Consider the following 21,392-nt stretch of genomic DNA (forward strand, 5'->3'; position numbering starts at 1 on the left):
CTAACGCGGAGCCTCCAAAGTACAGTAAATAAAGTCGGGAATCCCTCGCATCTCGGCCACACTTAGTTAATCTCTCTCTTGACATCCCAGCCAATCAGATACCTGTAGATTAGCAATTTATTTTTTTCAGGCACGCTAAACAGGAGGTGCAAGATGAGAACCTCACTAACAAAACAGCAGCTCCAAAGGACCATTCACTGTCATGTTTAAAGCTCTCTTCATGGTCAATTGACGTGTGGATGTGTGTGGGCTGGACGTCCCCCACCCTGGGACGTCCAGCCCACACACATCCACACGGCCTCTGCCATGGGTATCTGGGCTTCAATCCCTCTTGGAGCGCTGCGTCCTCTTTCCAGAACACACACACCCACCCAGGTCCCTCACAGTGCCACCGCTCTGCTCCCCTCCACTTGAAACCAACCAATTATGGGTGTTTATGTAGCTCTAATGTGTCTGAGATCCAAGAGAGAAACACTGCACCGTTCACTGCCTAATCAATGAGGCCTCTGCCTCCTAAACGATCTTTCCCTCTCTTTCTCTGCTCGCCCACCCGCTCCCCTTCTCCAGTGTTATCTCTCGTTCTATCCCCTCTCTCTTTTCCTCCTCTCTCCCTCCCGCTAAATGTTCAATTAGCAAAGACAAGGATGAGGCATCGGGTCAATTGACCATGAAGAGAGCTTTAAACATGACAGTGAATGGTCCTTTGGAGCTGCTGTTCTGTTAGTGAGGTTCTCATCTTGCACCTCCTGTTTAGCGTGCCTAAAATAAGTTGTTTTTTCTTGGCGCTCTAGATAGTAGCATTTCTATTTCGTAGATCTTCATTTAGCATCTTCCATCTCTGTGAGGCCATCTTGAAGGCCATAAGAATGCAGCCATTCTAGAGATGGGCTCCCACATCTTCCCTGATTGAGCAGGCTCCCTAACTGGATTAGGATGTGTACGTTTGCTTTGTATAAGGCATCACAGTATCTCCACACACAACAACACCGAAGGCCCCCTGTGTCTGTTCTCAGCCAGCCACAGATCAGTAATCAGAATACCCAAGGTTGGCAGCCAACCACAACCATTAGAGGTATGAAATAACATGTGATCCTGAATCTGTTGTTAGGGTTAATGTCGTCCCTGGGGCTGTGGCATAGATGGATGCTTCTTCATGGGAGCGATGCCCCTGGGTATTTACAGCCCACCCCGGTGGATCCGGTGGGGCCACGAGGCACCAGCCTGTTACCGGTACCGGTGATTATTTAGAGTACGAACAGCGGTCGGGTCCTCATCGCCGTGGGAACCGCAATGAGATGGATTCTGGTGGGACTGATGATTACTCTTCCAATGAGAGTAATTAATATAATGAAGCGCTACTGAGCATGTGCAGTAGAGGGTGATGAATAGAGACCTCTGCCAGTCGTTACTCACAGGTGACAGAGAGAGAGAGAGAGAGAGAGAGAGAGAGAGAGAGAGAGAGAGAGAGAGAGAGAGAGAGAGAGAGAGAGAGAGAGAGAGAGAGAGAGAGAGAGAGAGAGAGAGAGAGAGAGAGAGAGAGAGAGAGAGAGAGAGAGAGAGAGAGAGAGAGAGAGAGAATGAATGAATGAATGAAAGAGAGACATAACAGTAAAAGGAGAAGAGAATAGAGACTGCATATGAAGAGGTTGCAAAGAGAAAGGTGAGTGGGATGGGGACTGCGAGATGGAAAGGAAAATAAAGGATAAAAGGTGAAAAAGGTGATGGAGGGAAATAAAGAATGAGAGGGGGAGACAGACCAGGGGTGAGTGAGGGGGTGAGAGAGGTTGAGACAGATCCATGGAGCATAACGGAGTGAAGTCGAAGACAGGTACATATGACCTACTCTGATGTTTACTCATGTTGTTAAGGGGTGACCTCATATCCAGCATTAGAGACTCATGCTTCATAGCAGCTTGCCATGTCTTCATAAATATCATAATAAGAACGCCATATAGGGATAATTAGTCGGAGTTGTGTGTTCTACTGTCAACAGTGATATGTTGTGCACCAACCTGTCTTCATGTTAAAGAGCTCTGCTTTAATGAACCTAAGCGGTGTCAATGAGAGGGGGAGAATATTGTGAGTGTATGTGGTGTGGTACTCTACATAAGGGCAGAATGTTACAATTGTTGTGTTCATGTGAGGCATGGGCTTGTTTAAAACATCGTTAGCACCCCTTCTTCAAGTTAGCCCACTACTGGGAGAGAGAGCGAGAGAGAGAGCGCGCAACATAGAGAGTCTATTTAGGATATACGCATCGCTGAGCGAGACATTATTCCCGCTAATAAACAGCCACTAATTTACCCTCTGCGCGCCTTTTAACTCGTCTGATATGAATCACAGGCCACTTAAACAGCCGTGTGCACCCCTCGCTGTGCCTCCACTTTCTCTGCTTTAAAGAGTGCCATTAAACCGCGGAGGATCCACCAACGCTTATAATGGGAAAAGAATGAACGTCGTCGCCCCAGGGGTTTATCATAGTGGCAACAAACAGGGGTTCGTCCCACTACCTTGATTCCATATTTGTATGCGCTCTGGAGCCATTTCTTTTATAATAAAGCACGTGACTGGATACACTAGACTAGAAGATTATTCTAGCTTTTGGACAGACACAAGTAGGACTGCGAAGATACTTCTGGTTTGCGGCGATTGTAGGCTTAATTCATAGGTTCAAAAATACAAGGTTGAAGAAATCTGATGTTACAATGTCAGTGAATAGAAAATGTGTAATGTTTGCTGTGTAAGGGAGGTCAACTGAAGTACTAGACTACTGTTTAAACAGTAGAATAGCTTGATTGTAAATACAAGATCCAAACCAAGAAGGAGCGGCTCTCTGGGCTGCATGGTGCTGCGTTCCGTCACTGCTTGACTGGCGCAGGGTGAGGCTCTCAGACTGGCCGGCCCGTCAGTCGGTCGCGACCCATACAGACGTCAGCGCGGCCCCGTCTCACCGCGGCTTCTTTATAGTTTCCTTTCAAGTCGCCTTTAATGGGGAAACCGCCGGCTCAGCAGCCTACTCATAAACACTGGCGAATTAAAACACCCAAATATGAATCAGATACGCAGGGAGAGAGACCTCAAACAAGACTGCGTTCGCCGAGGTCAAGTCTCTGTCGAATGACAGAGACACTTGACAGTCTGGGAGATTTGGTTCAACCATCATCCATAATGTGAATGCACTTTAAAGTGGTGGGGCCAACACCAGGCCCCACCACAGTGTTACAGTACCTCTTAAACCAAATACCCATTCTCAATATAGATCACCTTCGAGTGAAATATAGCCTACCCACTGGTTATTTCCTAATCTATCCTCTCAAGAAAAACTAAAACATAATATAAACAGGTTTCCTATAGGTTGACTCTTGAGCTTTGAGAAAGAGATGAGTCCTCCACTTTTCATCAGATTGAGTCACAAGGTAATGCCAGCACGTTTCACCATCATGGCTAGCCACAGTCTGCTACATGCTCCCGACAAGCACTTAAGACAACACCAACTCAATAAAACATTAAAAGAAAAAAAGAAAAAAAAACAACCCCAAAAAATAAATAAAACAGAACCGCAATTGTTTTTTTCTTGCTTATTTCATTGTAATGATGGAAATAAGGGCATCATTCTGAGATTAGTGCTTCTATTTCTCCCTGGCTGACGTTGGGCGTTATATGAGGTTCTGCTGAAGAGCTTTAGAGGGACAAGGGAACAACAGCCAACCCCAGGGCTGGTAGCACACTCCTGGTCAGACCTGGCACTGGGACACACATGCTACAGACAGGGCACTGGCAGACACTAACTGAAACACATACAAGTGCACTACCTAACTGAATACGACCAATGGAACACCAGCATACCCCCTCCATACATCCTGTTTGTGTGTGTGTGTGTTTGAATGCATGTCAGTAAGGTCGTTGCTGGTGAGCTACAGCCTGGCACGATCAACTAGATCTGGACATCTGGGAGGAAGGGCAAGGAAACCAACCAACAAAACATTTCAACTGACTTACTTAGTGACATACTGTCTACAGCAGCAACAAAAGGACAAGACAGTGTTGAGATCGAAAGAACCTTCTCTTATTCTGGACAGTAGGTCCATTATTTATTTTTATTTTTTAACAGAACAGAGACCAAGAAGAGATAGATGCTCCACAAATGTACCAGTTAACAGCAAAAAACAAAAAACCTTGACGACGATTCTGATTCTCCTTAATACAGCAAACAAAAGAAATATACATTATGTACATGGACACAGGGTCAAGCTGGGCCCACCCTCAGTGGCTCTTTATGCAGACATGCTTCATGGGCTCAGGGAGCGAGAGAGGACAAAGACAGGGAATAAAAGGATGAAGCAAGTGAGACAAAGATAAGGAGAGGAGAGAGGGAGGAACTGGAAGGGAAAGAGGACATGAGGGAGTGACAGAACAGAAAGAGGGATCGCAAATGTTAAGCTGGCATGATAGGAGAAGTTTGGAGCAGTGGTGAAGGCGATATTTTTTAACTGACATTTGTAAGTAAGTAAAACCAGGAAATAAAAACCTTTAACTGAACCTAGAGAGGTGTAATAGGCAGAGTAGAGGTATGTTAAGATTGTAAAACTACAGTAAGGAGGTATATCGAAGGATTCACTAGCCCTGCTCTGCTAATATTGGTCAGAGTGCAAAGGTGACCCCGGAGCTGCAGGCAATGACATCTCACAGTACATCAAGTGTGGAAGTGACCTATCCAGTAAGTGTTGATTGTGGTGATCAAGTGTTGGTCGTGACAAAAACAAACACCATGGAGCGTAAAACAAGTTCATGATCAGATAATTAAATGGATGGCAAATAAACATTCAGTCAATACTAATATCTTCCCATTCAATTCAGACTCCCCTCCTAAAAAACAGATGAGTGACTAAGTGAGAGAAACTATGACCCTGTAGAATGGGCATTTGGTAACCAGGTGTAACACTTTTTGTGTGTGTGTGTGTGTGTGTGTGTGTTGGCAGGTATGAGAGATATAGTCCTTAGTTGGAGAGCTGGCAATTATACTCTTGCATATTATTCATGAACTCTTCATAATCTTGATCGACATTCATAACTCAATCTTTAAATCACCCCAAAACAACTCATGTCAATGTTGAACTAACTTGACGACTGAGGGGTGCTGCTTATCTCTCTGTGTATTTTTTTTCTTCTTCTTTCGTCTGACTAAGAGGCAAGTTGAGTCTCACGCGGGTAACAGGCAAAAATCCCAGCCAAACAAATACAAAGAACAGGAAGTACAACTGATGTACATAATCTGATCTGTCAACCGTAGCATAAACCTCTAAACAGCCACACCACACGTTGCATTGAGTGGGACCCCACAGCGGCCCTCCCAAACCCCCCACATCATCTGACTGATCCTGTACTAGGAAGGGGAACAGGCGACGGGGAGAGAGATAACCTCATAGACACTGATCTAAGGCCAGTTAAACCTTTTCCCATCTTAAACTATTGTCATCCCGTAATCCCTTTGTAGTCATTTCTGTCCGTAGATCTGTGCTAAATCTTAGGGTGATCTCCATTGGTTGGGATGGGGAAAGGGGTGTGGTTGGTTGGGGGGGGAGGGGTGGGTGGTGTTGGTACATCGCCCCTTACTGTCCCTCCTCTTCGCGCAGGAATTGAAAGACGGATGAGAAGTCCTTGTTAGCGTAGCCGCGGGCACACATGACGCGGTAGATCTGGTGTGCCAGCGAGCCCAGGGGGACGGGGGTCTTGGTGTTGGTGGCAGTGTTCTGGGCCAGACCCAGGTCCTGCAAGAGAGACGGTGAGGAGGAGGAGGGGACATTATATGCACACTTATAAATCCGGTATGCAAATTTGAAAAGAGAGAATGACAGGAGGAGAATCGTGAGAGATAAAGACAGATAGCGAAGGAGGAAGAGGTTGAAAGTCAGCAGGGTGAGGTGAAGGGACCAGACCTTTGCCATGAGCGTGGTGCCAAAGCCGCCCTGGTAGTTGTTGCCCGAGGGTACTCCCTCCATGACGCCAGGCACTGGGTTGTAGGAGTCACTGGACCAACACCTGCCTGACGACATGTTGAGGATCTGAGCCAGCAGCTTGGGGTCCAGACCCAGTCTGACAGGAGGAGAGGAGAGGTCAGTGAAAAGAGATGAACTGGGCCGCATGCATTGGGGGGGGAGAGGGAAGAAAGAGAGAGTGAGCTCGAGGGAAAGACAGAGAGAACAGGAGACAGCGTGGTGTTGACCTATGCTGAACCCTGTGCCTCTGTCCAGGTCCATCCCTCAGAGTTAATGGCTAAGAGCTGGTAATACCGGCTAATGCAGTATTGATGTTTATCAGGACATCTATCCTTCATCATCCATCGTTCATGAAGAGAGGAGGACAAGTGGTTAAGGAGCACAGGGGGGCCATAAACCTCGCTGACACACACACGCACACACACACACACACAGATGGCCTCACACTCCCATACTCCCTCCCCCATCCCAATCCCATTCCATAGCAATCTGCTGCCAAAAGGACCAGATAAAAAAGAAGAAAAAAGAGGAGAATAAATGAGAAGCGTACATTCAGATGAGCTCCCTGTCAGAGTGTCCGTGTTCTAGCAGCATTAATGAGGGCTGCGCGTTGAACGAGGTGCGTTTCTCTTGGTCCCTTTCTCTCTGTCCATGCGTGTTATCGGATTCAAATCGGGATAGCGAGTACAAAACATGCAATTCCATCCAACACACCCAACCAACCGACCCTGGTTCAGGGCAGAACAAGCTGAGCACCGGCCGCCGCTCAGCCCAAGAGAGGGTGTGCCTGGAGCCTGTGTCTGTCGGTCGGTCTGCATGTCGCTGCTGCTGTATTAACAGTTTAAAGGGCAGTGTTAAGTTGACCACATCAAGCCCTGCCAGCCACAGACTGCTATAGCTTACAGGCCTGGAACTCTATTCTGCTCTCAATATGACTATTAAACCATCATGGGTCTTTAAGGCTAGAGGCCTCCCTGCTTCTGCCATCTCTCCCTCTCTCGTCCTCCATCTCTCCACCTGGCTCTCATTCTACCATTACTGCCACAAGGATTTTATTAGCTGTCTACTAACTAATTAAGGCTGGGAATTACATTTACTCTCTTTGTCTCGGGCGCTTTCTCTCTCTCTCACACTCACACACTCTCTCTCTCTCCCTCCCTCGTTTACAGACTGTTTTGGAAATGTGGGATAAGTGACAGTGTGTTTGCTTGTTTTCTTATGAAGTCTCACTCATGATGGCTTTTTCAGTTTGTCTGTATACTGCCCTGCTATACACACACACACGCACGCACCAACTCATCCGCCCCTCTTCCTCCTCCCCCTCTTCCTCCTCCCCCTCTTCCTATGTGTTCCTGCTGGCCTAGCAGACACCTCCCTGTCTCAGGACTCAAGGGGACATATGTTTGACATCGTTCATCCCCCCTCCCTCCCCATCACACACACGCGCACACACACACACACACACACACACCCACACCCTCCCTGTGTTCTGGGTCAGCAGCTGAAAAGGTTACTGGCTGTGCTACAATAAAGCGCGTCCGAGCGCACAGATCATTTGTTATAGCGACCAGAGACGCTGACGGGGAGCTGTTGTCCTGTTTAACGATAAATCAATGAACCCCCGCTCCCTTTCCTATCACACACACACAGTTATTAGCTGCCGCGCTAGTGTTGCTCTTCGGCAGAGGTAATTTGCGTGGAGAAGAGGACACGTCACGCCTTAACAAGATTGACACGGAGGAAACCAAACGGAGACACAAACGTGTTGCAGAGCGATGCCATCACAGGGAAGGAAAGAAAACAGGAAAAAAACAGGGAGAAGACAGAGAGAAGGAGGGCGGAAAAGCAGAGGAGAGAGAGAGAGAGGCAGGGAGGGCGTGATGCGGAGTGATGTGGGACTGAAGCAGGTGGAGTTCATTTGGAGTGATATTAACTGTCTGTTTCATGACCACTGGGCCCAGCCTCTCCTCCCAGCCTGGAAGCCCCGGGAGAGGAAGCGTGCTCCACATTTATGATTACATTAAACAGCTAACGAGCGCTCGCACACACACACACACATTCACGCACACGCATTTACCATTACATTTAAGAGGTAACAAGCGCGTTTATCACCCAACTTTAATCTTCATCTGGAACATATGCCTGCAATCTAATTCACAAAGCGGGGGGTAAAGTGTGTGTGTGTAGCCCTGGTCTGACCTTATATGGCACTCAACTCAGTGTTTCTCAAATCTGTGCGTTTATACTGTATAAGGAGTCTTGTGTGTTTGTGTAAATATGCCCATAACTAAATACATGGATATGAGCATGCAAGGTGAACCATAAGCTCTTAAGCTTAGTCTCTCTGCCTCCGTCTCTCTCCCTTAGTCTCTCCCTTGGTCTCTCCGCCTCCTCCATTGATTTGCATCGTTAACATCAGGGCTAGCCTTCCCTGCAGCTGACTGAAGGCATACTGAAGTGACACCAGAGTGAAGTGAGAGAGAGAAGGAGGAGGGGGGGTGGACAGAAAAAATGGATGGAATAAAAATGGGATGAAATTGAGAGAAAGGGAATAGAGGGAGGAGAGAAAAAGGGAATTAACTCAGAGAGAAAGAGAGCGAGGAGGTGCATGTGTGTGAGAGAGAGTGTGTGCGTCATTATAATTGTCATGCGGGGCCATTCCCTGCTCAAAGGGAACGTCATGCTCTGTCGGAGACGGCCAAGCTTCCATCTGAGATCAACAAATTAGCACCATGGACGGGACAGGCAGCATGTGTGTGTGTGTGCCTGTGAGAGCCTGTGTGTGTGTGTGAGAGCCTGTGTGTGTGTGAGAGCCTGTGTGTGTGTGTGTGTGTGGAGGGGGGGGGGACAGGTATTGAGGAAAAGGGCAGCTCTATCAGGCCCTACTACGGCATGATAAAATGTTATTGCTGTTTCCCTGTAAATTGGCTGGGAGCGCTCTGTCCTCCTCCTGTGCGTGTGCACGCTGGCTCCATTCTGCATAAGGCGCCCGGGCCGCAATGCAGCGTGGGAGATTTACGGGTGTCGGCTCTCTAAACGATGACTGTCTTTGTCAGTCCTCCTAATAAAGCCCCAGAGATGGAGCAGTCAGGAGGAGGGAAAACGCACACAGACACCACGGCTCCAAACGATACGCTGAAGTGAGAGGAATACACAGGACGACCGGCTGGTACAACAGTACTGAACATAATATTAGGAATTTCAATGGCCACTATTTTTGCTATTAACGGAGATGGAATGGAATACGATCTGTGATATTGCTTCTAAATGTTGAGTGAGTGTGTGTGTGTGTGTGTGTGTGTGTAGCAGAAACACCGTGGCGGTGTGTAAATCTGTGTTGCTCCTGTAATGCCTCCATATTTCAGAGGCCTGGTGGGGGGATTTATGCCCGAACGCTCATGCCAATTTTCCCTCTCTGTCTCGGCACAGATAAATCAGCCGCACTAATACAGCTGCACTATGGACACACACACACGCACGTGCAAGCGCACACACTCTCTAAAGCTAACACAATGCTACACAGAGCCGCACCCAAGAAGCTGCATGTTTCTTAAGATGTGTAATAAGCTAACTAAGCATCCTTGAATAATGAGCCGCATCCACATTACCAACAGCTGCGCCAATATCGCTAAGGATGATGGGATGTGTAGTTCTCATGAAAGGATCCCTGGCTAGAGTGACCAAACTCCATTCAACAGAGTCACTGTCTAGACTTCCAACATAAAAGGGATGAATTGTCTGAGTAGCATGCACGCAAAGACTGAAGTGTCAAGAAATGCTCCATATACACAGCTCGGTCTGAACCCAATTAGACAGCGGTGCCTGATGGGACGTGTAGTTTTAGAGCAATGTTCATAGGCAGGGTAGGACTTGGCTCCACTGAGAGCTCAATCAGGGGATGTAAATGAGAGTCTCCGCCCCCTCATCCATCTCACTCCGCCAATGACAGGTCTGCGAGGGGGCTGGGCTGACCCCTTCTACACCCCTCCCAGCCCAAATCACTCCCCACACAAACAAACACACACCAAGTGTACCTGATGCCAAGGTTCATGGTCTCGGCGGTTCCGATCATCCCGATTGCTAGCAGCATGTTGTTGCAGATCTTGGCTGCCTGGAGGACAGAGGACACTGACGGTCACATGTCTCTCACATGTTCAATGGTACACGTGTCCAGAGGACCATCCTTTGCTTCCCCTTGTTGACCTGGGAGTGTCACCAGTGTAACTCATACACGGTGAGACAGAGAGTAGGCACACGGTGTGTGTGTGGTCATACCTGTCCGGTGCCGACCTGGCCACAGTACACCACGTTGGCGCCCATGCAGGTGAGGAGCTCCTGGGCAGCGTGGTACTCCTCCTCCAGCCCCCCCACCATGAAGGTCAGCTTGGCCAGGCTGGCAGCTCCGACACCTGCACACACACACACACACACACACACACACACACACACACACAGGGAGAAAACACACATGCAAACAGTGTTATTCTTCCGTGAACACAGATTAGTGGATGGCAGGGTAGGGTTTGACTGAATACCACTCGTATCCTGAAAAAACTGCAAGCATATCTTCCCAACTATGAACTTCTCCATAACGCTGGAACAGCCATCACAGAACCTAGATATGGGTATGAGTGTGTGTGTGTGTGTGTGTGTGTACACACTATGGTGGGACAGCAGTGTTTAGGAGAGGGGGCATTCAAAGGACTGGGGTGTCTTTAAAAGCCGATTGTTCCTATCATGGTCCACACGACCCCCAGGGGACGCTTGCTATTGTCCTCACTCACACAGGCCAACAGCTGTGCCTGGGGCCACCCCCCCCCCCCCCCTCTACACACACACACACACACACACACATAGCCACAGACACACCCCATGGGGGTATTGGTGACAGGCGTGAGGGGTAATTAACTTTACACTTTATCATGTTCAATTAGGCGTCCCTCCCAGTGCCCGATGGCTTAAGGAGCGTGCCGTGTTTTAGCAGGGACCTCCACGCCCCCCCTGAAGGGGTCCTGACGGGCCCTGATGGAGCAGATAGATGGCCGACGACGTGCCCGATTAGCAGAGAAATAAAACGGTTAAGAAAAAAAACGGGGTTGGGGCCACTTGTGCCCAAATCTCATCTGCCACGGTCCCACCCTCTTAACGCACCATTGATTAACCCTAAACATGAACACACCTTCAGAAACAGTCAGAAACACACATAGCCAGAAACACACACAGCCCATAACAGATCCACACTAACTAAACAGACCCATTGTTAGAGGCACGAGTAAATATTTTTTCGGACATTTCACACAAATGGTAACTGTACCTGTAAAGGGTACAGGTTTAAGATGGAGCTGACTGTATGCATCTTCTTGTGTACGTCAGTGGGTCCAGTAGTATCTGGGGACAGTGATGTGACACATGGGGCACCTCATGCTGACCAACGTAGTGGGCTTCAGTAAAGGTCACCCATTTATGTGTATAAGATCAGAGTGAGCACACAGCTGTTTGTAAGTGTGTGTCTGTGTGCGTGGGTGTGTTTGTGTGTATGTTGTTTGTGTGTCTGCTCTTCAGGGTGCTGTGTAGCTCTAATGAAAGGCCGCTTTATGGTGAAGGCCTAATAATGTTGCGGTTAATAATTAAACAGGGATTAGCAGAGAGAGAGAGAGAGAGAGGAGCTGAAACTACAGAACAGGAGAGGATCTACTAATCATCCTGTACCTCGCTGTGGTCCAGAAGCATATGAATATATACATCAGCCCCTCTTTCCCCTTCTCTCTCCTCCCTAATTAGCTGCTGCTGTCAGTGTGTGATGCCGCAGTGCGTCCATGTCTGTTTCTACGTGTGCGCACGTGTGTGTGTGTATGTGCACGTGTGTGCGTGTATGTGTATGTATGTGTGTATGTGTGATGAGCTGTCGTTGCATCATTAGGGCCACATAATCAACCCAAACTCCACACAGCAGCAGCTGCCTGTGGACCACTGTGACACAGGGGACACATGCGCTTAACAGACACACAGATAATGTACACATATGGTCACCACACACACACACAGAGTGGTCTAAGAGGAAAGAAAAAAGAGGGGATATACACTACAGAGAAACGCATCCTGCTCTCTCCAACAAACACACACACACACACACACTTTGTACAGCTGACACGACCAAAGTTGTGTGACAACTGTGCTGGTTCATTAGTGGAGATCCCCGTGAGCTGGATCACTAAAGAGGAGATTATTGATAACACAGCCAACATGCTGATCAATACACATCTCTATACTCTGACCAAGAGAGGGAGAAGGGGAAAGGGAGAGTTACAGATGAAAAGAAAAGCGAGAGAATGGGACTGGGAGACGAAAAGAGAGAAGGAAAAAGAAAGACCCGCTCTCTCTCCACTTCTCTCTCTCCCTCCCTCTCTCAAATTAACTAATCACCCATAATAAGCGCTTATGATCTGTAGTGGATTTCTATAAGCAGAGACAGGAAATGATGGAAGATCGCCGCTGTGCAGGAAGAACAACACATCATTAGCATAACACAGGGGGAGTGTGTGAGTGTGTCTGTGAGTCTGTGTGTGTGTCTGAGTGTCTGTGTGTGTGTCTGAGTGTGAGTGTGTGTGTCTGTGTAAGAGTGTGTGTGTGTGTGTGAGTTTCTGTGTGAGTCTGTGTGTCTGAGTGTCTGTGCGTGTGTGTGAGTGAGTGTCTGTATATCTGTGTATGTGTGTATGTGTGTATGTGTGTGTGTGTGTGTGTGTGTGTGTCTGTGTGTGTGTGTGTCTGTGTGTGTGTGTGTGTGTGTGTCTGAGTGTATGTGTGTATGTGTGTGTGTGTGTGTGTGTGTGTGCGGGGGAGGACGAGGAGGGGGCATGCTGTGCTCCGGACGGTCCTGTCAGAAGACAGATTCTACCAGAATTCTAATGAGTCTCCGGAGCGCTGGGAGCACCAGCTCATCCATCCCGACTGGGCCGACACCACCGGGTCGTTAACGCTGCGTTACCGCGTGTCGCCCCCTAGGGGAGGGACAGGGACCCATGCAGGCAGGCAGGGGGACAGGGAGGGGGGGGGAATCAAACCTGTGTGCTCAGTAGGTGGGTGAGAGATGGAGAGGGAGTGGAGGAGCAGGCACGTTTCAACACATGTACTTGTGCTAGAGCAGATATGTTTCACACAAGACAATACCATCTCTACACAACAGGGGGAGAGATGGAAAAAGGAGGAGAGAGAGAGAGACCCGACCGAGTGGGGAGGAAGGGAGAAGCAAGGGATGGAGAAGATGGCAGCAAGGAAAAAAAAATATTGCAACTGTGGTCTCCTTCTCTCCTTTGGGGAACGATTCCCTTGGGAAACGGCAGGCTCCTTCTCATCTGCATCCAGGGACACGTTATGGTTGGCCACCACATAGTCCTGAGGCACAGTACCACCAGTCTGACCACGGTTCAACCACGCTTGGACTGGCATGAGGGTTAATGAACAGCGCCACCATTTTAGGGCCCAGAGGATGGGGAGCAGAGCCAGGGACAATTCTCCAATTTAACATGGTATCGTGTTGGGTATTACTGCTTTCAACACAACAAGCTTTGATGAAGATACAAAAAATAAAAAATAAAAAGCTACAACTGAGAAAAGCATGAGCATACAGGAGTTGGTGGTGTGTTTGCCTATGGGGGGGGGGGGAGATCTGATGGAGCTATATGGTTTCTGTCCCCTTGTAACAAGTACAAAATTAATTAGCACTTTTTTAATTACAGTCAAATAATCAAGTGAAGCGATTCATTATGGCGCTGTCGTCCTTTTAACTTCAGTCCATTTAGAAGCGGTCTGTGTGCACATGTTCGTGTGGTTGTGTGGCTGTGTTAGCGTGTGTGTGTGTGTGTGTGCGCGAGGACGGCAGACAGGTGCGGAGCCCGAGCTGGCCGCCTCAGAGACGTCAGGCGCTGCTTCTGAGGACGTCTCCCTGGGTTACGAGGCCCGTGTGAAGCAGCAGCCACTTTTATTGGTGGTGGCTTTAAATGAAACTACATTTGTGAATATGAGGCTGAACAAACACACACACACGCACACAAACAAACACACACACGGGAGGCAGTTCCCACGCCTTAGTAGGGAATGATCCAGTTGACGATGTGCTTCAGCACAGCTCTGTTCCCTGGGATTGTCCATAAAAAGAAACCCTCCGACAGAAACTGCAGGAGTGGGCCTATCTCTTAATATATAGTATCCATACATGATTACAGAGTACTTGTTAAGTTCATATCCTTTTACTTAAAGCTCACGTTGTTTCTCACACACACACACACACGACCCAGTGTTTTGTGTACCTGTACATGAGGGTGTGTATTAAAGTATATACCGACTAGAGATCAAACAGGTTAGCCGGAACTCACTGAAAGTGACCGACTCCTTCCTGAGAGAAAAGACTGTGCGGTGAGTGGGACTCCACTCTGCTCGGTTAGACCTGAATCTTAACCGAGACTGAATGTTTTCAGCCAACTCCCATACGTGGCCAGGCACTAGAATGACATGGAGATATTTTCTCAAACAAATTAAAAAACCCAAACAAGCTTCGTAAAAGCCTGACGGATATCAAGTGAAAACAAAATGAAATGCTGAGGGGAGAGAGCGTTTATCCAAATCACTCACACTCGCACATAAAAAAACAGCACTTTCAACAGTTTGTCTGCCAGTTTCGCTAATGCCTCTCCTTTATGTTAAAAACAGAGTCTTTATCTGAGGAGTTTACGAGCGTGGGCCATGAGAACCTTTTTGCGCACACACAGAAACACCAGAAAACCTATGAGAAAAATGACTGCCAAGCATCGAGTGTTACACAAAGAGAATTGTCTTTATAACTATACTAAAAAACGTGCTAATCTCAGTCAATATCCTAGTCACACTAGTCACAACGATGCCAATCCCCGCCTCACCCCCCAGTGGCCACAGCCCTGATCCACATCATTATTATATCCTGATAGTGACGGTGGTACTGGTCAGACGCTGGAGAGATCCACAGGGGAGTGTGGTCAATGGCCAGAACACAGAGAGGGAGACGTCCACAATCAATCCCCGCTGCTCTGAAGAAACGTGTTAATGAGTGACTCTCTCTTCACACACACACAAACACAGTGAGTACGACATATCTGAGATGAGTGACATGCTGGGTTGCTTTGAGGGGCATTTGATGGACAGAGAGCCTTATAAGCGAGGCTGGTGCATCAACCAGCTGACATTTACACCCCATACAAGCACACACACGCACGCACCCAGGCAGTCAGTCAGTGGGCCAGTTCCCCAGCTGCTGTGGCTCTGCTCCCATCTGGGGATCAGACTAGACCACCACCCCCCTTCACATCAATCCCTGGCCCTCTCAGACCCCCGTTCCCCTGGTTCTCCCCAAATCCCTTTTCTACAGTATACAATATAGTTAACCCCCCCCCCCCCCCCATTTTCCTGTCTGATTCCCTCCCCAACTGTCCCTCTCTCTCTATCCCAACTGTGACTCACCACCACTCCCCCAGTTCTCCATCGCTCCCCCCACCTCCCACCCTCCCCCCCACTTGTCAGGGGACCCCTCAGTAAAGTGCTTGTTATGCTAATCTACTCAGTCTCTCTAATGCTGAGTAGTCATCAACACTGACAGCAGGCCAGGCCTTCTCCCCCTCTGTGTTCCTCCTTTTCACTCTCACTCTTGTCCTGCTCGCTCCTTTCCCCTCTCCATCTTCTTCTCTCTCCTCCTCCTCCTCCTCCTCTCTCCCTCTACATACTCTCTCACTTCTCCTCCTCCTGTCTTCCTCTGCCTTCTCCTTCCTCTCCTTCCCTATCCTCCTGTTTCCCCTCCTTCCCTATCCTCCTGTTTCCCCTCTCATTCCTAACCCTTACTCCCCCTGGTAGCCTAAAGCTACTATGTTGTTTGAGATAACTTATGAAGGGCTGCATTGGACTGGATAGAGAGTCACTTTACATTGAGAGCCGCACACCAGCACCTCAAACATTACACAGACAGACATTTACTGCTCACATAATGGTTGTGGACGAATCCTAACGTCAACATTCAATTCCCAAAATTATTATACAGCTGGTGGCTCAGTCGATACATGTGCACTCTCACACTCACTCGCTCGCTCCCACGGTCCCAACAGAGTTTGTGCAGTTCTGTCACACACACACACACATTCTCTCCCAAACACTGATATCCCAATTCCCAGTGTAGGGAAACAATACAAGCTTTAGATTTTTATTTTAAAACCCTTCAAAATTCATCGTCCGTTTAGCGATGTGGCGGCGTACCACCGGCTAAGACATGCAGACGCAGGCATGCTGGGTAATTACTGCTAACGATTCCGGCGCTTGTTAGCCAGAGCTCCTATTTCTGCCATTGCCGTGCCAACACCCCAAAGGTGTGACGTCAGAGAGCGTTTTGTTGTGGGTCTAGTTTGCATGCGGACACTTTTAACGACACCAGACAGTGGTACAAGAGTGTGTGTGTGAGTGTATAAGAGAGGGAATGAAAGTGTGTATGAGCAGGAAGTGTCTGTGTATGGCTTTGAGGGGGTGTATGCACTGTAAGTGACTTGTTGACAGTGTGTGTCTGTTGGTGTGTGTGTGTGTGTGTTTGTGCCAGAACAAAGCTGGGTCAGGCAGGGCTCGGCCAGGCAACTGGTCAGTGAACGAGACAGAGAGACACCAATAATGGTAAAGAGAGAGAGAGGGAACGAGGGATGAGGTTTCTTTTGATTGTCGTTTTTTAACAGGGTTATTATTCTTCGTCTCAGACCCCAGGGGCGCCTGCCAAACCCCTAGTGACGCACACGAGGTGGACGCCGCTAGCATCCACACACACACACACACACTCTCACATTATAAATATAAACTACCTCACTCCACAGACAGAATGATTTTTATATCAAAAGAAAATCTAAATTTAAAAACAATAGAAAACCCTAAAACCCTAAGATGAAAGTGTGTGTCTGTGTGAGAGGAGGGGAGGCAATTAAGAGTGTCCGTATTTGTGCGTGTGTGCATACATGTCCTACTATCCTTGTGTGAAAACATTGATGAAAATGTGTTTGAAGAAACGATGAGAGAGCAAACCATCACATCCTCCTTGTTTGCTTATGTTGGTTTATGCGTCTGATCGCAAAGGGTCCACATGCTTTTCACGTCCTTGCTCACACACACGTGTACACACACACACACAGACACCTCTGTATGGTTCTCTATGGTTCCTCATTTGGATAGGGTGCCATCTCCTGGCCAAAACACAGCATGCAAATTCCCCTCTCGCACACACACACACATTCACTATGTGAGGTCTGTGACAACTTGTCCAAGTTATGGATGAGGCCGTCTGTCAAACATTTCCACCTTGGTTCACCGTTCAGATGAACCACATTTAACATCAAGGAGGATGGAAGTGAAGAAGACAGAACAGGGAAGAGTTAGAGGAACGTAAAGAGAGGGCTAGGTGCCATAACCACGGAGTTGACCCCCAGTTCACCCTTGGCCCACTCCTCCAGACCTCTCTATTCCCAAGTTCAGTTTATCCTCACCAGAATAATCTCATCCCCAGTCAGGGGGGGTTATACAAGGGCTGTGTGTTTGTGTGTGTGTGTGTGTGTATATGTGTGTACCTGAGGGGGTAGTATGGTGGACTGGATTGTTTGTGTGTGTGGATATTTGGAGGAGGGCTTGTTGAGAATAGGGGCGTCTACAGGGCTCATGCCAGAGGAAGCAGGTAAATCATTGTCCATCTCAGGACAGTAAAACAGGCTTAGCTAAGAGCCACGAGAGAGAAAGCCTTCACACAGCACTGCACACCAACTACAGGCCACCACACAGTGTGTAAACACAGGCTGGCTGCTAAGTGTGTATGGTGTGTATGGTGTGTGTGTGTGTGTGTGTGTGTAAAGGAGTAAAATAGTTGGGAAACATTCACAAGGAACTGATCTTGCCGACTACAGCTCGTCAGCCTTGGAGACGCCAGCCAGTAAACATGGTGTGTTTACGTATAGTGCGTGTATGCATACATTTATGGGTCTTCCTTTTTGCAAGTGTAAGAAGGAATGTGTTGCAGCATTGCCAGCATAATGCAAGTGTGTGTGTGTGTGTGTGTGTGTGTGTGCGTCCGGAGGTTGGTCTGGCTGGTTTGAGATGGAGTTTTACAGCTGTGCGTCTCTCCTCTCTTATCTCTCCCCACCCCCAGGACTGCATGCCATGTGGGGGCAGCTTCTTTCTCATTTATGTCTCTTTATCTACATGAAAGGCACTGACATGGGACACCCGCCATTACGGCTCCATCAACATCAAAAGCCCTGACACAGGATTCCCCATTGCGGCTCAAGCCATTAGGAGACGGCTGGACCTGTGCACCGTCAGGCAGCTTTGAGACTGACGGGGCAGACATAATGAGGACTTTAAACCTTAACCTTGCCTTTAAGGCCTCTAGTCTGAAGCAGCAATAAAACACAGGGCCTACATCGTCGAGCAAACATACTGGCTAGTCCACTCCATAGCAACAACATGTCCTACTAACCCCTATTCAATATCCAATACAAGAACATATCAGAAAACAAGCAGCACCTAGCATGCTTCTTCAAAGCGTAGTCATGAACATTGTTGTGCAGTCTTCTTCACCAAAATGATCAATATTCTAACACCAATAACATGTTAACATTGTTTTCCCCCCATTGTAGAGCATTAACTGAACTATAGCCTGCATGTAATAAACAATAAAAACATACAGACATGGAGTATTTATAGATACTGTATATAGAGACGTGTTTATATTTAGAGCTACAGGACATGGTTTACATTGCTGCTCGTGTGCCTGGGTCTGTTCAGATGAACACTTCCCAGAGCAAAAGAGGAAGTGAGGGAAAAAAGAAGAGACAAAAGACAGAATCTTCCATTTGAAATGTTTCTAACAGGTAGTTAGAGAGATGGTTCAGTGTGGATTTTTCCCGCCATCATGGTTCTACAGGACTACATGAACGAGTTCCTCCACAAACAGAGAAGAATGATCTACTCCTTAGAGGACTGTAAACAATGCGATTTTATTGGGAGCCCAGTCGGAGTCCTGCACCGACAACCTTCCGGTGTTTTCTTTGCTTACCTCCCGACACGGGGGCGTCCATGAACACCGCACCCATCTTCTCAGCGGCGAGGGCCATCTCCCTGGAGACGGCGGGGTCAATGGTGGAGGAGTCGATCAGCAGCGTTCCCTTCTTCACCTTCCTGAGGACGAGGAGGTGAAACGCACACGTCACAGATCCAGCAGCACCAAAAAGAACGGTGGTTTTTTTTTTAAGCCAGCGTCTGGAGGGATTCCATCCAGATGAGACCTGCAGAGAGTGGGCAGAGAGAGGATAGAGATACCTACTTGAGGATGCCGTTGGGGCCTGTGTAGACCTCTATGACATTGGGACTGGAGGGGAGCATGGTGATGATCCTGTCTGCCTTGTCGGCCACCTCTGCTGGGGCATCCAGGATCTGAAATATTAGGAGGGGGCAGGAGATGGAAGAGAAAGGAGTGATAAACAACAACAACAACAACAGACATTAAGAAACATGTTTGGAAGACGAGCAGTGACGGCAACAATAAACACACATACAGAAAAGCCAAGACAGCGATAGCCCTTCTGTACGGTTTACTACCTGTGCGCCCATGTCTTGCAGCTCCTTGCAGGACTCTGGGAAAACGTCGGTGGCGATGACAGGGTAGCCGTGCTTCAGAAGGTTCCTGGCCATGGGAGTTCCCATGTTCCCCAGGCCGATGAAGCCTACCGGAGTCTTAGAGGCCATGGACCTGTTTGCCACTAGACAGGAAAGAGGAAGACTTTTAGGTGCCAAGTCAGTTACTACAATGTTTTTTTTTTTTATTGTACAATTTCATAAAAATAGACTTGGGGACTTTAATTCTGTGCATTTTTGTTGCAGTGCGACCACGACACACTGCAAGAACCTGGAAACCCTGTTAATACAGCATTAACAATGGAACATTCTTTTTTTTCTATGTTCTTCTGACTGTGCCGTTTGTCAGGATTCTCAGTAGGTCATCATATTATCATGCTTCCATGCCGCACACATTCTGATGAGCTGATAGCAGGCCTGACTAGCGGCACATACTCATTTCAGTCTGAGCCGGTTTAACTGAAATCTGTACTCCCCTGAATACTCAGGCGATCTTTGGACACGGAGATATTATGTAAAAGCTGTACAGAACTGCTTTCACTCAGTTACACAGCATGCTCTTTTCGTGTAGGTTTCATCATAGGCATGTCGGGTTTGGCAGTTATGAGACTGGTTGTAACAATTATTATGTGATTTAAAGGGATCTTAGTATCTTAGCAATCAATGTGGAAAACTAAGTTAGAGTAAGGACAACAGTTATGTTTATCTACTTGAAATCTGACTTACAATAAATGCATAAGGCGATAGGGAATTGCAAACTACTGATTTGAGGCATGGCCAGCTAAGGGAATCCAATTGTTGGCGAAATGCATTGTCAAACTCTATTAGCAAGATGCAATTAGTTCACTGCCAATGCTCACATCTCATTTGCGTCAGATGAATACCACATTGTCTTCAGCTAATGCATTAAAGAAATACGCAGTTGGTGGTCGACAAGGACTTTTTTCAGACAGTATTGCCATTATCTTCAGACAAGGCTAGGCTAAGCAACGTTAGCTTAAGGAAAGCAGGTTGAGATTTCGTATGCCTTTATCCCGTGTTGTTGCAAACACTAGGCACACCAATCAATGGAGTATGGACAAATGAGACTATACTTTACCGAGCACCAGGTCGACATGTTTATTGCACCTTTGCAATAAATTCCGAGACCCTCTAAACAAGGCGGCCATGCTTCTTTCCCCTTGACCTCGGCGTTCAGTGACAGCAGCTGTCAAGACAGGAAGTAAAGGGGAGGTGGTTAGGAGTTACGATTATTTGAGCCAATCCTAACTATCCACAGAGTGTTGTATCCAATGGAAATCGTATAAAGGCGGAACATCCTGTGTGATCTCGCTTAGTAGAGTCCCTGTAGTTACAGTGCGGGACATGCAGCTATTTAACTCATGTGCTCAGTCTATTGCTTCCACTGTTCAGAATAACATTAAACAACGTTATTTAGTTAGCCTAAAGTATAACAAAATAAATTACATACGGATGATAAAAGTACCCTATTGAAAAAGCACCAGTTTACAGGAGAAGGAAGCAAGCCCTCACAGTTATTGTATTATTATGTAGCTACTGTAAATTCTTGACTAATGATTAAATGTTCACTTAAACAATAATCAGGCATGAATTTGGTCCACCCAGCAAGCCAAGCCGGGACAATGTGTTTGTGTGTGTGTATGCGTGTGTTGGAGTTATATGAGGCTGGGGAATTCTAAATACCTCCGACAGTAAATTTGG

The 21,392-nt window shown here is 47.7% G+C and overlaps 1 protein-coding gene across 1 annotated transcript; it reads right to left on the bottom strand.

Annotated features, from left to right (window-relative positions):
* Positions 1 to 4,044: 4,044 nt before the first annotated feature.
* On the bottom strand, positions 4,045 to 20,874 carry LOC146295587 (3-hydroxyisobutyrate dehydrogenase, mitochondrial-like). Its single transcript, XM_084696891.1, has 8 exons — positions 20,770 to 20,874; positions 19,635 to 19,795; positions 19,360 to 19,469; positions 19,093 to 19,214; positions 10,272 to 10,405; positions 10,031 to 10,107; positions 5,937 to 6,093; positions 4,045 to 5,768 (listed from the first exon to the last, which is right to left on the bottom strand). Exons 1-8 carry the CDS (start codon positions 20,837 to 20,839, stop codon positions 5,610 to 5,612), a joined length of 990 nt encoding a protein of 329 aa, XP_084553017.1. The 5' UTR covers positions 20,840 to 20,874; the 3' UTR covers positions 4,045 to 5,609.
* Positions 20,875 to 21,392: the final 518 nt, after the last annotated feature.

Source organism: Hypomesus nipponensis, chromosome 4 (assembly GCF_054491055.1).
Source record: "Hypomesus nipponensis isolate SF chromosome 4, ASM5449105v1, whole genome shotgun sequence".
Taxonomy (NCBI): domain Eukaryota; kingdom Metazoa; phylum Chordata; class Actinopteri; order Osmeriformes; family Osmeridae; genus Hypomesus; species Hypomesus nipponensis.